Below are 16,741 nucleotides of genomic sequence, written 5' to 3'. Positions count from 1 at the left end.
TCATGTTCGGTTACCTATATAATAATTCCAAATTTGCTTCGATTTGACAAGTTATTTGCAAGGCATCCATTTTAATTTGGTTTCATTTGTTTTTTGAAAAGATATACATAGGTCTACTTTTTAAATTAAATTTACATAGGTTTGTCACATTTTCTATAATATACATAGGTTCACTACACATTTGGTTCACCTGGTTTTGGATTGATGTTGCCTATATGCTCTTATATTTAGTATGCATGGTACAATGATATGTCTTTGTTGCTATCCTGTTTCATATTCATTTATTTAATTGATATGTGAGGTTTCTGATTTTGTTTTTAAGTATTTATTAATTGTATATGTTATTAATTTTATGCCATTTTTATACTTTTCTATATATGTTATTTATTTATGATTTCAAATTATTCATTTTTTACACATGTACTAGCCGTTAAGCCCGTAACAACGGGCTACATTAAAAAAACTTTTCGGTCTGTTTTCGGTCACTGCACCCGTCTACACTTCTTTTCCCTCACTCCCCCTTCCCCTCGCTCATTCACCTCAGTCACTCACCCCCTTCCCTGCCCTGCCCCCACTCAAACTCCCTTCCCTCCCCTCACTCTCCCCTCCCCCCTCATTCTCCCTCCCACTCCCTCCTCTTCCCTCACTCACCTCCCCCCTCAGTCACTCCCCACCCTCTCTCAATCCCCTCCCTCACTCTCATCCCCTCCCAGCTCATCCACACCCCCTTCCCTCTCCCTCTTTTGCTGTTCAGTGCAACCCGCTCACGGAGACGGGAGGTCTCAGGGGATCCCTCCCTGGCGCGCACCTCAAATGCTCCTACCTGCCGCTGCATTTCCTCCCGATATCGCCGCCGCCGCTCCTCCCAGCTAGTGTAGCTCCACCCACCCGACACTCCCATACCACCACTCCTGCTCCTCCCAGCGCCATCTTAGCTCTGCTCTGACCGACATGCTCTCCCGCCCGTGCATGCGCAGCAGAGCTGCTCTCTACTGCGCATTTGCAGCACGTCGGTCAAGCTTCATTTATCTTGTAGATGTTTGTCTCATAGCCCCTGAGGCAGCCACTGGGATGTGGCGAAACTCGGCCTGAGTCAGGCGGTTTTATTGTTTTCATACGTCTCCAGCCAATAAAGATATTGAAAAGGACATTCTTTGGCATCTATTTTCCTATGTTTGCTCACGCTTTTCTAGATTGCCTACCTTGTTGCTTTTTGGGCCGAAGGAGAAGAAGTGCCACTCTTGTCCCAAAGAAGAGCTATATCTTTGCTGCCCTCTGTGCCAGTGGAGATGTGCAGCCACAGTCTTGACATAACGCCTGGTCGTGATCCGGGCCGAGGCAGAGGTAGCAATAATTGTGGTTGTCTGTAACAGTCATTATGTGTCCGCACTGACAATACTTGAAGCCAGGTCCTTAGACATGGCCAGCTAGCACTGAAAAGTACTTTTTTGGGGATTCACTGGTGCAAAAAGGAAAAAGAGAGAGAGACTCCAAGAATTGAGGAGCCGGATAAGAAGAGAAAAAAACTTGTGTGTGTGAGCACGGAAAAAAGAAAACTGAGGAGACCGACAACGCGGTTCGCGTGGGAAATGCCACGCAGGCATAGCAGAGCAAAGTTCTAACATTGGAGAGAGAGAGTCTGCATGAGAGCCAGATGAAGTCACCCAGACAGCATGGCTAATTCAGTCTGCTTATCAACGGAAAATAGATTTATATCAGGTGGTAGAATCTGGAAGCTGAATTAAAGTTGCTTAAACATGTACATTGGGGGTGAGGTGGGGGGGCGGGGGAAAAACAAGACAAAAATCCCCTTGGAAGCTGTTTGAGCATGAGGGAAGTTGTGGAGATCCTAGGATAGATCTTCCCCTTGCACAATCCAAACTTTTCTCCAAACAGTACCAAATAAAATAGCTGTCTGCCCCAAATGTCACTCGAATAAACTGTTTTACAACAGTGGTTTTGGAAAAAAAAATCTGAATATCTGCTGCTATTCAAGCAGAGGACCACCTGAACATCCAATCTGCCAGTTGCTCCTGCCTATGCTACTCTAGATCTGGGCATCACCCTAGAAGAAGAAGGAGTTGACTACTGGTTACAGCAATAAGCTGAGAATCAGGGAAACCAGGACTACAATTCCCACTTCCCCCGCTGACACTCTTTCTGATCTTGGGCAAGCCATTATCTCACATAGACTGGGGTCCACCCTTAGATTGTATTAGCTCTTTGAGGCAGGTATTTATTGTAACAAAATTCTAATAATGCTGTAAACTACCTTGAGAATCATTTGGAAAGGTGGGCTAAAAGACCACTACCCCCAAAAAAAATGTGTTTCCCCCTTCCACTATGCCACAAGATCTCTCAGCTGTAAGTCAGATAAGCTTGATGTCTCGTCAGGAGGTCACTCCTTATCCTTTTTGCCTTTAGCTAGTGAGTGCAGTCCGAATTAAGAGACTTGCCACCTCTCCCGAATTTCCTCTCTATACAAAAATGCTCTTTTTTAATGTACTTTATTGAGGCCTTGTAAATGTGGATGTTGCTATCATATTCCCCCTTTCCTTTCTTTCATCTAAAGTATTCCTTAAGCCTTGGCTTGGCAGCATTTCAGAAGTCCTTCTCTGAACTGTTTCGATTCTTTCAGTGTACTTACAATGGACTTCAAAATAAAATAAACACAGTAGCTCCTTTATGCAACCAAGAACACAGTTACCTTTTCCCATTACTTTGTTACATTGACACTGGCTACCTCAGGGTCTTTAGAGAAAGTTACTTCTTTTCAAGCACTGCCAGTTCTTCTCCTCCCAAATGACTGGTCAATAGGTTTCTGTACTCCTAATGCATGGCTCTGCACTATCTTTGCACTACAGCACGGTTTGCAAACCCTTGGATTTCACTTCTTTCCCATATGCTAGACTAGACATTCCAACCTTCCAGTTGCAAGCTGACTAAAACCAGAACAGGAATGCAGTTTTCAAGTGGCAGCTGGCCAAGGCTAGGTGAAAACATGCTCCTAAACAGGAAACAGCTGGAAACGCTTCGCTTGATACCTACAGCAGCTATTCAAGCTGGTCCTAGAATACCTCCCTAGCCAGTCTGGTATTCAGGATTTTCACAATGAATATGCATGAAACAGAGACAGTACATGCAAATCTCTCATAAAAATATTCACAATGAAATATGTAACACTATACTGGCTAAAGATACTCCAGGACCAGCTTGAAAAACACTAGTCTAGAGAGAAGCTAAAAAGTGCTGCTATAGATCAGACACTTTCTAAAGCCTCTGCAAAATAAACTTCTTTTTTCCATCAGAACTACCAAAATGAAGCCTGCATTTGAACTATTCCCGGATGTGGCTGAGCCATCATGGTATTGCACCCACCCCAACCTCCCACACATCATTTCCTAGTATCATGGCCGTTTTGCAGATGACACAAAAATGTGTAACAGGGTAGTTTTTTTAAGTCTTTCTCTACAATGTTACTAATCAAGATACCAGAAAGAACTTAACACCTATTCATAAGGGATGGGTCAATTTTCCTTCAAGAATAAACTCATTCAGTTCAACCTCTTTTCAAATAAACCATGTCCACTTTACAGCACAAATTTTAAAATTTTTGCTTGACACAAGTCAGATGCAATATTATGCATAACTGAATTAGCTGCTTACTCAGATTTTGGGGGATACTTGCATTTACTTACCTTTTAAACCTAGAGTCTGTAGCTGGAAAAGCCGTCCCAGTTCATAAGGCAAAACCCGTAACAGATTGTTATTCAAAAGCAATTCCCTGCAACAGAAGAACACCAGGGAACTTTAGTACTGCATTCTTTTTTTTTTAGTAATATCCTTTATTAATATCCAATCATCATAAAATGTGTAACTGGGAGTCAAAGAAAATAATCAAGAGAAAAATACTGGGCACACCAGTTATTTGACGAGAAAACCCACAAAAAGCTATTAACATAATATTAAAAAAAAAAAAAAAAAAGCCAAACCAGGTAACTCCAAAACAATGTAAAGAAATTTAAATCAAGCCAGATTTTATTTGCGATGCTGATATCCAGTTCCTAAACTGTAACTCTAATTATCATCATTTATTTGGGCTTAAGTACTTGTTCTGATTTTATTACTGTGCCCAACTGATCACATTTACAATTCATGATAGCACTATGTTTGTTTATTCTTATCTCTATGCTTCTCTGGACTGTTAACCCTGCCTTGTCACACTAGCAGTTGGGATCAATTCCTAAGAATACACCGATGTAATAAATGTTCCAAAAGGAGATTTTCATTCATTTTAAAATAAAAGCCCTCTTTGGTTCTGCATGTACAACACCTCTGAAAAATTTTCAAAAATTCAGACAACAAAATTCTGCAGTAGCTTTCCATTTTTGTTCAAACATCTAGCACCTGAATTCCTTTTAAAGTGGCAAACAAGGTAGCTGTTGAATAATTTAATGCCATAGCTCAGGGGTGGCCAACTTCAGTCCTCGAGAGCCAGTAACAGGTCAGTTTTTCAGGATATCTACAATGAATATGCATGGGATAGATTTGCATAAAACGGAGGAAGTGCATGCAAATATCTATCATGCGTATTGTGATGCAGTACGACCTGACCCGGGGCAGAAACAGCCGGGACACAGAAAAGCAGAAGCTGGTAGTACCAAACCTAGCCACCGGAGGGCGCTGAGGAAGGTAGCAAAGACTACACTTCCCAGGTTCCCTGAACAGACACCTGACCCCTGGCTGGAGGATGAGCAGGAACAGGTGGAGGAAATTGGGACTGATCCCTATGACTCAGCAGAGTCTATGGAAGTTGAGGAAGAGGGCGTGCCACAGTGGTGGAGCTGGCCACAAAAGCCCGGCTCCTCAGAGTCTCTGGAGGAGGAGATGGAGGTAAGCTGGGGAGAGGAAAGCTCCAGCTGTTCCTCTATGGAGCTGGAATAACCAGGAGGTTGGGGGATGGTAAATCCTAGGTTTAGACAAGGAGGTTTAAGAAATGTTGAAAGGATATTATGGTTCAAATGCTGTTTAACTCTAAGCTTGCTAAGGAGGACCTAAGCAGTTAGGCTTGGGGGTTTGTACAGTCAAGCAGGCATTGTTGCAGGGCTGCAGCCGGTGAGGCTACAGGACTCCATTAAACCCTTTTTGTGATAAAAGCCTTTTTCTCTGTGTACTGTTTGGGAGTGCCAGGACTAGGCCTGGCACCCTGACTAGAGGCTGTGAGGAGTCCATAGCAGCGCTGTGCATGAGCTGTGCAAGTGGACGGGACGTGGCATATGAGCGAAGCCGGGGGCCTGAAGCCCAGCAAAGCCCCACAGCATGCTGAGCGGATGGGCGTGATCGTGACAGTATTCATGATGGATATTCTGGAAACCAGGCCTATTTGTGGCGCTTGAAGACCAGAGTTGGCCACCCCTGCCATGGCTTTTGTTGTAAACCTAAAAAGTATGTCCTTTAAAAAAAAAGAAAAAAAAAAAAGCTGTATGACCACTACTGCATAAATGACCCTGTGGAGAATGGTCAACACAGAACAGAATAAAGGAAAACTAAATTAAACTTGTTTCAGTATAGAACATGTTCTGGCCTTCCCATCAAGAAACTGAGCAGCTCCTTAGATCGAGCTACTGGGAGACATTTGTTATTACTGTCTGGATTCTCATGACCTTTCCAGTATTACTTCAGACTCACAAAATAGAACTTGCTCAAGCTGTGACAGTTACAGATAAGTGGCATTTGGTTTCCATTATTGGTGATCTAGGGTGCTTCACATGCATTCAAACTCATGTGCATAACACAAATAAGTTACAACAGGGGCATTTGATGAAGAGTCACTTTGAAATAATATTGTCAAAAAAAAGATAAGCGTCAACCACTATAATCAGGCACTATGCAATAAAGACGTTTTCATTTAGTGGAATTTATTATTTTAACATTAGACCAGTGGCAACCTTAGCAGTTGTCAAAAATGCAGGCATGATCAGCTCCAGCTTAACGCCTCTTCCCCATTCCCCTTCAGTACAGTCCTTGCCAACATCAAATGAAACAGGAAGTGGTCACATGATGCTGAAAGCCAGAGTTAAATCAGACCTGCTCCTATTAGCTATCACACAATTTGTTTTTTGGTTTTTTTTTAAATATATTACAAATTAGTCAATTTAAGAATGATTACTGTATCTTGTCATTGAGAGAAGATTTAGAGTAAAGTAATAAATCATGGTGTAACAAGTCTAATTAGTGCTTGAGTTTTGCTTAATAATGCTTTTTTGGATTTGTACGTTCCCCCCATACAGTGGAAAATTTTGAGTAGAGTCAAATGTATCTCAGGAAAAGCAGTACCAGCAAGGACATATACATTTCTGGTCACCAATAAAATTGTCCTGCGGATAGTGCCCTACTTCGTGTGTATGTACTATCGCACATTTTACACTTAAGCTGGTAAAAGCCTGCTTGAGGTACTCTCCCTCCCAACTCAGTCCATTTGATGGAAGCCCGGGAATGCACCTTTTCTGTCGTGGGTCCTATCTTTGGAATACAGTTGTATTTGTTGTCAGATATAAAGCACTTTAAGAAAGCATAAAAAAAAATTCTTGTTCAGAAGGTGCATGGGTAGCAGGCATGTGTTTTACTTTTCATATATGACCTGATATTTTATTTCTGGTTTTATTATATGGATTTTTAAAAAATTTAATTTTCTATTTTTATGTAATATTTATTGTGTTTTATAGCATTGAGATTGGTGTAATTGTATTCTTTTTTGTAAAGAGTATTATTTATTATATGCATTTTTTCAATGGAATCCTGCTGTGAATCATGGAACATGTGGAATATAAGCTCTTTTTAAATAAGTAAATAGTATATTTAAGGAACCCAGTGACTTATGTCAATGTTGTACCAAACTTCCTTGTATGTGGAGATTCATTTCTATGCTTCAGAAGCATATTCAGCAGAAAGATAACAGGAAGATTTTGCAGTTTATCACAGAGAGGATGAGTTACACCCCACTTTGATGTTGTCAACTTAAGAATGCTGTTTTCAGGTGTGAACAGAGCCGATGGAAGTACTGGACAGATTCGGCAGATGCCTGGAGCACCACAGTTTTGGCAGCAGTAGCAGCAGCAGCAGTAGAACTGGATTGGATTGGCATTGACTGGGAGTTCCTAGCCTTGCCATAGCAGCATGAGTTCTGCAATGTGCTTCTTGTCACTGAATGGTAAAATTGCGGATATGAATTCCATTACAACACATTCTAATTAAAAAAAAAATGGCATGAGATCACAATGACAAGACAAGCTGTACATGTAAAGACAAGCTATACATGTGGTGAATTTACCTCACATCTCTGGGCTCCTTGTTTTCAACGTGAGCTATATTCTTAGTGACATGCATATCCTTAGGCAAAGTTAAAATAAAAGGCGACCATTTGCAATAAATCACCACAAATAGGAAAAGGATTTCAGCTTGATGGACCAGGATTCCAAACATAACAAGACAATTAATTTTTAAACCAACCCCCAGTGGGAGAAGACTCCAGCTACCGTAAGAGGATACATTGTTTCCCCACTAGACAGCATCTACCATATAAATGGGCTTGGACAGACGTGCCACAAATGCGCAGTAGAGAGCAGCTCTACTGCGCTCTATTGCTGCCCTCTGACGTCGGTCAGAGGGCAGCAACATGGTGCTGGGAAGGAATGAAGCAGCGGGGAGGAGCCGCGACGGCGGCGGAGAAGGTCTCCGGGGGGGGGGGGGGGGGGGGTCTCTCTCTCGCGCGGGGAGAAGCAGCAGCACAGACATAGAAATGGGAGGTCTCCAGGGGTCTCTCCCTCGTGTGCGTGCCTCATCACCGAGCGTCGGGCGGGCCAGCAACGAGCCCGGTGGAGAGGCGCGTGCGAGAGAGAGAGAGAGACCCCTGGAGACCTCCCATGGAGCAGCGGCGGTATCTAAGTGTCAGGCGCGCGCGTTCTGGATAAGAGAAGAGGGAGTGGAGGAGGGCTGAGGGAGAGGGACGGTGTTGTGAAGGAGGTGGGAGGGGAAGGAAGAGGATGTGAGTAAGTGGGGAGGGTAAAGTTGTGGAGTACAGAAAAAGGGAGTGGAGGAGGGAAGGGATTGAGGAGAAGGTGTGAGGGGAAGGAAAAGGATGTGAGTAAGTGGGGAGGGTAAAGTTGTGGACTACAGAAAAAGGGAGTGGAGGAGGGCTGAGGGAGAGGGAAGGGGTTGAGGAGGTGGGAGGGGAAGGAAAGGGAAAATGAGAAGGGATGGAAGGAAGAGGATGTAAGTGGGAAGGGTAAAGTGGAGTAGAGAAAAAGAGGGAATGGAGGAGAGCTGAGGGAGAGGGGAGAAGAGGAAGGGAAGGTGAGAGGGGAAGGAAAAGGGAAGAGGATATGACTGAACAAGTGGGAAGAGTAAAAATTTCTGGAGAAGAGAAAAAAGAGTGGAGGAGGCTGGGAGAGGGAAGGGGGTTGTAGATGAGGTGAGAGGGGAAGGAAAGGAAAGATGAGAGGGGATGGAAGGAAAAGGGAAGTTGTGGAGAACAGAGCAGCTCTAACCGTGCCTGTCTGACCGATGAAATCTCACCCGTTTTAACGGGCTTAACGGCTAGTTTATACAGAAAAAAAGGATTGCCAGCTGTTCCCAAATACCTGTTCTCCAAAGGCAGGCCCAAGTAGGCTTATTTCAGCTGTACTTGCTTTAGACGTGCTCTACCATTGCCCCACAAAATGAAATATATCCTTCCAAAACTTCTGAATAAAATAACACTCCCACAATCCATGGCTCAACATTACAGCCATATGCCACCATTTAAGACACTGTGATCAGCAATTCCAGCCTTGAAGGCACGATCAGGAGAATATATCATTCTGTTCAGAAGTTTAAATTGAACCTCCCTAAACATTACCTTTTCAGAAGAACAATATAAAGAATTAACAGACAAACATGTCATCCTCATCTATGCCATTCGTAGTTCCTTACTCCAGAGAAAACAGAAACCCTTTAGGACTACACAGAATGTAAAAATGTATACAATTCCAACAAAAGTATGTTTCTTGCTAGCGCCCCAGAAAAGGGTGACAAGCCCCAGAAGTAGATTGATCAGATTGTAAATGAAAATTTGATGTGATATAACTCCAAATTTGCAAATAATTGAGATAATGATGTGATGTAAACCCCAAATGAGAGATACAGTAAGAAAATGTATGAACCCTCTTACAGGCCGATACAGTAAAGTGCAGCCACGGTTACCCTGCTTCTAACCCGCTTTCTACTCACAATTTGGCCGCGTTAGTCCTACCTGCGATTCACTATCCCTTTTAACCCATCCTTACCGCCTCTTTAAATCTACGGGTAACCCTTTCCGCCCGCGGCATGTATATGAGATGTAAACGATCGGATTAGCTATTCCCTCCCATACAGTAACGCACGCCCCGATTATCGCTTTTTAAACCTGCAGTTTTGCCGCGCGTTTAACCTGCTAATTTACCACCTACCCCTACCCCTGCGTTAGTGTGGAGCGTCAGGCAAGCCGAGACGAAATTTCACGGGCCACGGAGCAGCCCCAGCCAGCCCCGCTTCACTGCCTGACCCCCTACCTCCCCGGGACAAGACTGAAGTGAATCAGGCAAACTTTCCGCCAGCCCCCGCTCACCTGCCCTGGCCGCATCCATCTCCCGCGCTGACAGCTCTGGAGCAGCCCCAGTTCTCTCTCCCCTCCTCCCGGAGACAGCCGGCGGCAAAAGCGGCTTCAGCAGCCCGGGGCGGATCGGGCGCTCCCCATGGCTCCCTATTCTCTAAAACGTAATGAGTGCACGCCGTGACCTCGGACGTCGCACGCCGTGCGCTCCCCATGGCTCCCTATTCTCTAAAACGTAATGAGTGCACGCCGTGACCTCAGACGTCGCCCACCGTGACCTGAGTGCCCAGCTGGACTTCCGAGGTCACGGCGTGCACTCATCACGTTTTAGAGAATAGGGAGCCATGGGGAGCACCCGATCCGCCCCGGGCTGCTGAAGCCGCTCTCGTCGCCGGCTGTCTCCTGGAGGAGGGGAGAGAGGACTGAGTCTGCTCCGGAGCTGTCAGCGCGGGAGATGGACGCGACCAGGGCAGGTGAACGGGGGCTGGCGGAAAGTTTACCCGATTCACTTTGGTCTTGTCCCGGGGAGTTATGGGGTCAGGCAGTGAAGCGGGGCTGGCTGGGGCTGCTCCGGAGCTGTCAGCGCGGGAGATGGACGTGGCCAGGGCAGGTGAGCGGGGGCTGGCGGAAAGTTTGGGGGGATTTAGGGGGTCAGTCAGCCCTTCTCCTGTATCCACTTCCTGGTACCTGTCATTTCAAATGTCATTTGAAATGACAGGTACCAGCGCACCCAGGATACTGTATAGGCGCTGTATAGCGCCTATACAGTAAAATGGATTGCGCTTCTTGGACACGCGTTGGACGCGGCTTGCATTTGCATGCCATTTAAATACAGTATCGAGCGGTATGTGTTTCAAACTGTGCGTGCGGCAAACGCGGATGCGCCTGGCACTAACGCACCCCTTTCTACCGCACCTTACTGTATCGGTCCGTTAGTGATCAATTTTATAAAAGGTAATATCTCAAGGCCTTTTGATTCCCTTGAAGTTCTCAATAGAAAGTCACTGCGTCCCCAGGAGGGAAGCAAGGACAACCTCTAAATGGCATTAAAAACTACCTCTCCCACGGTAAGGACAAAGAGGCTTGTAAAGATTTCCAAGCAGCTCGTGCCACTTTAATCCATAACCATTTAAGAAAGTATGAGGGAAGGGATTTCCGTGGAGCATGGACAACATATATTAGTGAAAGGGAAGCAACCAAAGCTTTTTCTAAATCCAGATCCGTATACACACATTGCCCACCCAATCCTCTACCTGGCGCAAGTTACAGGCGATATTATTGTTGCGTTCGTGCCTGCTTTCGCCCTTGCTGCACCCTCTCTACCTGTGTGACTACTCCCTCCATGCCTGATGGTCGCCTTGATGCCGCGGCATCTCCATGTCGCTTCTCCCCGGCATACCTGGGGCTGGCTCGATGCTGCAGATCTGCCATGTTCCTGATGACATAGGTCACGCGCTACAAACTATGTACCAGCAAAGGCGCGAACATCAGGGGCGTCCCCCTGAATTGATGCCATCCACTTCCAACATAAAAGGTCTTTACTTTTGCTAACAGATCCACTAATAGCAATTTGCCTGCCCTAAGGATCAATACAAGCTTGTGAAAGTTGGAGAAGAGACGACTGAGGGGGGATATGATAGAGATGTTTAAAATCATGAGAGGTCTAGAACAGGTAGATGTGAATCGGTTATTTACTCTTTCGGATAGTAGAAGGACTAGGGGACACTCCATGAAGTTAGCATGGGGCACATTTAAAACTAATCGGAGAAAGTTCTTTTTTACTCAACGCACAATTAAACTCTGGAATTTGTTGCCAGAGGATGTGGTTAGTGCAGTTAGTATAGCTGTGTTTAAAAAAGGATTGGATAAGTTCTTGGAGGAGAAGTCCATTACCTGCTATTAAGTTCACCTAGAAAATAGCTACTGCCATTAGCAATGGTAACATGGAATAGACTTAGTTTTTGGGTACTTGCCAGGTTCTTATGGCCTGGATTGGCCACTGTTGGAAACAGGATGCTGGGCTTGATGGACCCTTGGTCTGACCCAGTATGGCATTTTCTTATGTTCTTATGTTCTTATTACGATTAATCAAGATGGCCACACCGCATTTTTTTAGATGTCTCCAGTGCCGCAAATACTTGCAACACCCAGCACTTTCGAAGCTTAACGTGTTCTTGTTCAGTCATATGCGTTTCCTGTAGGAACACAATGGTACTTCAATCTATTTAACCGAGAAAGCGTCTTCTCATGTTTAACAGGTGTTCCCAGGCTTGCTCATTCCAAGTAATGAAGTTATGTGACACCCCCCCGCCCCGCCCCCCCCCCCCCCCCCCCCCCCCCCATTGCAGAAAGAGAAATGTATAGCTAAGGACAAACTGAAGATCCAGAAAAAACAAAGCCCACGTCAATACCACACATCCTGTATGTCTGGAGGGTGTGTCGTAAGTAAAGGAAAGTGTGCGAAATATCTACCATCCACACAAAAAAAAAACAACTTTTGAGCAAAATAATCCCCAATCCCCTCTTCCCTCCTTCCATCCATCTTCCCAAATCAACCAAACTCGCAACCACTGCCTAACCAGAGGCAAGAGGTCAGTCAGATGTGCCGGGGTGCCGCCTCCCCACCAAGAGAACACAGGATAGAAACAGAAAAGTGAAAATACATCAGATCAGAGACAATACACCCACACCCAGTAGATATCTTGCCAGGGGTCAGTCAAACTGCAGAAATGCAGGTGAGTCTGTGCAAAGTAAAAAACAAACAGAAACATAAGCTTAAATTGAACCCAAAATTCCTCATCCGGATGATCTACAGTAACAAAACAATATTAAAAAAATAAGATTTGCTGGGTCGAGCTTTATAAATAAGGAAAAAAAAACCCTCTGCAGTAAGAGTTCAACTCACAGTCTTCTCCTTTAAATGCAAAAATGAGAGAATTATCCAACTAAAGGAGTTGTAACCAAATCAAGGAACTGAAGTATACAGAAAAATTGGCTAGTAAAAAAAAACAAATAAAATTTGTGAGGGGAAACCCCATAAAAGGGCATTCCCTGTAGAAACAGTTCAAGTCACAGGCACTCGTGAAAAGTCAAAAGTCAAAGAATCAGTCAGCCGCGACCACCTTATCTGTAACACTGGAAACTAGTTGAAAATAGTAAACCCTATGTCACCACGCTCTGTAGTTGGGTCACGAACTGCTGTGCTTCCTCAGCAACACGAAAAATCTTGTCTCTTACCCTGATGCCATGTTTTGAGCTGAACGGACAAGCGAACATTATGCTGAACCAATGTGGAACAAACTAGAGATAATTCCCTGCGCTTCAGCATTACTCAGTGGTGCAAAATCCTAGAAAATAAGTACTCGACCTTTATAGTGCAATTGCTTCTTTTGGTAAAAGGCTTGGAGGACCATGCCTTCATAGGAGAAGTGAGAGTGTTTAGTAATCACAGTTGTGGGTCTAGATCTTCCTGGCACCTTAGGCAGTATGTGATGTACTCTCTCAAAAATCTTTCCTTGGAGATCAGATAGTCCCAATTCCAATAGCAGCCATTTCTCCAGCAATTGTATTAAATCAGTAGTCGAATCATCCTCCAGTATTCCTACACACCGGAGATTTTTCCTAAGAGCCCAGTTTTCAAAATCACCCAGTTTCTTAGTTTTCTCCACTGTTTCCTTTTCCAGGCTGTGCACCCGCTTCTCTAACTGCAGTACGTTATCCTCCACTCTGGAGATTCTTCCTTCAGCATGATCGAGTAAGGGGCCCAATTTGGTGAGAGATTATTTTAATTCCTCTATTTGGGTCGAGATATGGGAGAATTGATCATCCAGGGCCTCCATGAGTCTGGACACCAGGGCTATGTCAAGGTCTTCTGCTGATCCAGCTCCATTTTGGGAAATGCGAGCTTCAGTTTATCTTTTTCCCATTTCGCTGAGCGAAACGCCATTATCAGTTGTGGAACACTTCGAAAACTCACCAGCAGCCCCAAAAATAGAACTGCAGCTCAAGGTAAAAAAAAAAAAAAGCCGATGGTGCCCAGAACTCGGCATCACATGTCTTACAGAGCCCATCCCGTGACCCCGTGTCTCCTGTTTTTGTCAGCATACAATTATTAAAACATGCAAAATTGTTGCTAATAAACGCAATTGTTCAGGGAGGTTAATTTGGTTAGTTTCACTTTCCTGGGTAGATGTCTGTTCTGGGTCCTGAGGTTTTTCCCACTCAGTAATCATAACAACTTGTATTGTTGGTAACTCACATCTCTTCTTATACTGCCCTGGCAGAGCTGTCCTAATCTGCTCCACAGGATATTCCACTGGCTGCATTCTACAGGATATCTATGCTCTGTGCCTACACACATTTATTGTTTATAGTGTGTTTTCAGAATAATTAAAAAAAAAGAAGAAAAGAAAAGACACCACTGTAATATTTGTGTTATTTGCAGTCAAGGGATTCATCAGTATACTAATAACTTTCTTATCCTTAGCATGTTCAATTAAGAGTAATCCATGTCAAATACCTATGTCTGTGGAATCTCCCATAAAAAAAAAGATCTTCCGAAATATTAAGAAAAGTAAGGCACAGATAGCAGTGCCCAAAAGGACACATCTGACCAATCTGGAAAACAAGAACCTGAAAATTGAGCAAGCCAGGAGTTTTTGTCTTCATCTGGTTCCAAGGGCAGGGAGTTTGTAGTTTAAATATATAAATCCTTGCCTATGGTTATTAATCAGATCAGACAGGCCTGCAAGGCTGTTGGCTCATACTGGTTTATAATATTTTCGGTTTAATACATGTATACAGAACCAAAATCGGTCATGCCCCCTCTTTGTAATTTGTCAATGCATCGATGGCATTTCAGACACGACATTAATTATGGATTGGGATGGGAATACATTATAGACTCAGTTATGTACAGATCTAGGGAATTATTCTGAAGAAATCACAATTCCTCCTGCAAGAATTTTGCTCCTTCCCATTTCATGCTTTCAGCATGCTTATTTTTTGTGCTGTCCTTCTATAGTCTCATGTCAGTGAGTAAATTTTTGCCTATTACTTTGGATCCTTCAGTCTTGTAGGGCTTTTGTTGCAGGTTCTGCACTAGTCTGGTAGCTTTTCACTGGTCCATCTCCACCCTGTTTGTTCTTTTGGAAGCAAAAGTTCCACATCTGGACTCCTGGTGGGGTATTAACTAGCAGCTTGTAGAGTAGCATTATCACTTCTTTTTTCTGGTAGCTGTACCTCTCCCTGTGCATCCTGGTGTCCCACTGTCTCTGGCCACTGGCTTGTCACACTATATCCAGTGATTCCAAGGCATTGAAACAATCCACCCATGGCAAAATTACCTTCATACTTTTCAATTATGTGGGCTACTCAAAAATGTCCCCATATAAAAGACAAAGCAAGGTGAAATTGTTCTTACCTGATAATTTTCTTTCCTAGAGTCCTGCAAGACCAGTCCATTGCATTTGGGTAATACAAAAGCTACCCCCTCCTAGACTAGGTGGGAGGAATATGGGGCTGCTTTAAGAACCCCAGCCCTGAAGGCCAATTCTTCCTTCGCCTGTACATCCAACCTACAGTGTTTGAAAAACGAGTGCAGGAATGACCATTTAGCAGCCCTGAAGATTTCTCTTGGGGGGGGGGGGACCAATAATACTTCTGCCCAGAAGCACCACTGGCATTTATCTACCACCGAATATATAAGCTGAAGAGATGACTTCCTTGATCCATCTCGCTATCATGGCCTTGCAGGACACTTCTTTTTTCATGGTCCACCAAACAGCACAAAACCTATCCTAAATGGGTTTGTCACTGTTAAGTATCTTAAAACCACACAGCATGAATTCAATACATAAAAGCTGTTGTCCTTTCCCTTTCATGCCTTTTTCCTAAGTGCTGGCAGATACACCACCTGATTCAGGTGGAATGGGGACATCATCTTTAGAAGGAATGAGGGCACCGGTTTGAAGGTGAGGGAATGAGGCAAGATCACAAAGTAGGGCTCCCCCTGCATGACAGGGTCTGTAACTCCAAAATGTGCCTGGCAGAAAAGATAGCTATCGGAAATATAGTTTTCAATGTCAGATCCTTGAATACTTGCTTCAAGCGTTCAAAGTGTGCTCCTAATAATGCTTTAAGGACTAGGTTAAGATCCCACTGGGGATAAAAAAAGTCATTCTGAATGGTGGCCAAATTCGCTTCACCCCTTGCAGAAAGCACACCACATCCAAATGTGCGGCTACCTGTATCCCTTAATGCAGACCATCGCAGGATATGACCACCACCCTGTACCCTCAGTGAATTAAATGCTAGACCTTTGTCTATACCCTTCTGCAAGAAGTCTAGTACCTGCAAGATGATCACCCTTCCATGGAGAAACTCCATACTCCCAGTAAGCTTTGAAAAGCCTCTATAATCTGAAATAGGCTAGCGAGGTTGAGTTCTTATGAGCTCTCAATATGGTTGCCACTACCAGTTGAGAATACCCACTACTTCGCAGCTGTACCCTCTCAAGGGCCAGACCATAAGACAGAGTGCAGATGGGCCTTCCATCAGTATTAATCCCTTCTAAGGCAGCCCCTGTGTTCTGGAGAACTGAAGGAGACTCCTCACTAGGACCCATATAAGGTCTGCATACAACAGCATCCTTGGCCAATCTGGAGCTAACAATATCACCTCTGAGGGGTGAATAACTACACTCTTTATAAACTTGCCTAGCAGAGGCCAAGATGGGAATTTGTACAGGAGCCCAGTCTTTGGCCACTATAACCTGTGTCTTTTTGTCGCGTGAAGAACCTGTCCACCTTAGCGTTGGCAGTGGTCACCATTAAGTTCACTGCAGGTGGCCCCCATCACTCTATTCTCTGGAATGCTTCCTGGCTAAGCTCCCACTCTCATGGGTCCAGCTTGTTCCTGCTGAGATACTCTCCTTGTGCATTTTCCCTTCCTGCAATATGGGATGCTGACAACTGGGGCAGGTTCTCCTCTGCCCAGCTGAGAATCCTGCTTGCTTCCTCTGCAAGCCTGGGGTTGCACACGGCCCCCTTGCTTGTTTACATATGCCACCACCATGACACTGTCTGAGAAGACTCTTACTGCCCTCCCCTTTAT

General features: G+C 44.4%; 1 protein-coding gene across 5 annotated transcripts in view; it reads right to left on the bottom strand.

Annotated features, from left to right (window-relative positions):
* Positions 1 to 16,741, bottom strand: part of CNOT6L (CCR4-NOT transcription complex subunit 6 like) — a 219,184-nt gene that overhangs the window by 84,827 nt on the left and 117,616 nt on the right. For all 5 annotated transcript variants that reach the window (XM_029600462.1, XM_029600451.1, XM_029600443.1 and 2 more), the window contains one exon: positions 3,699 to 3,784. In XM_029600462.1, coding sequence (XP_029456322.1) covers positions 3,699 to 3,784 — 86 coding nt within the window. The remainder of the gene's footprint in view (positions 1 to 3,698; positions 3,785 to 16,741) is intronic.

This window comes from Rhinatrema bivittatum, chromosome 1, assembly GCF_901001135.1.
Source record: "Rhinatrema bivittatum chromosome 1, aRhiBiv1.1, whole genome shotgun sequence".
NCBI classification, from domain to species: Eukaryota; Metazoa; Chordata; class Amphibia; order Gymnophiona; family Rhinatrematidae; genus Rhinatrema; species Rhinatrema bivittatum.
This window is presented reverse-complemented; position numbering and strand designations above follow the sequence as displayed.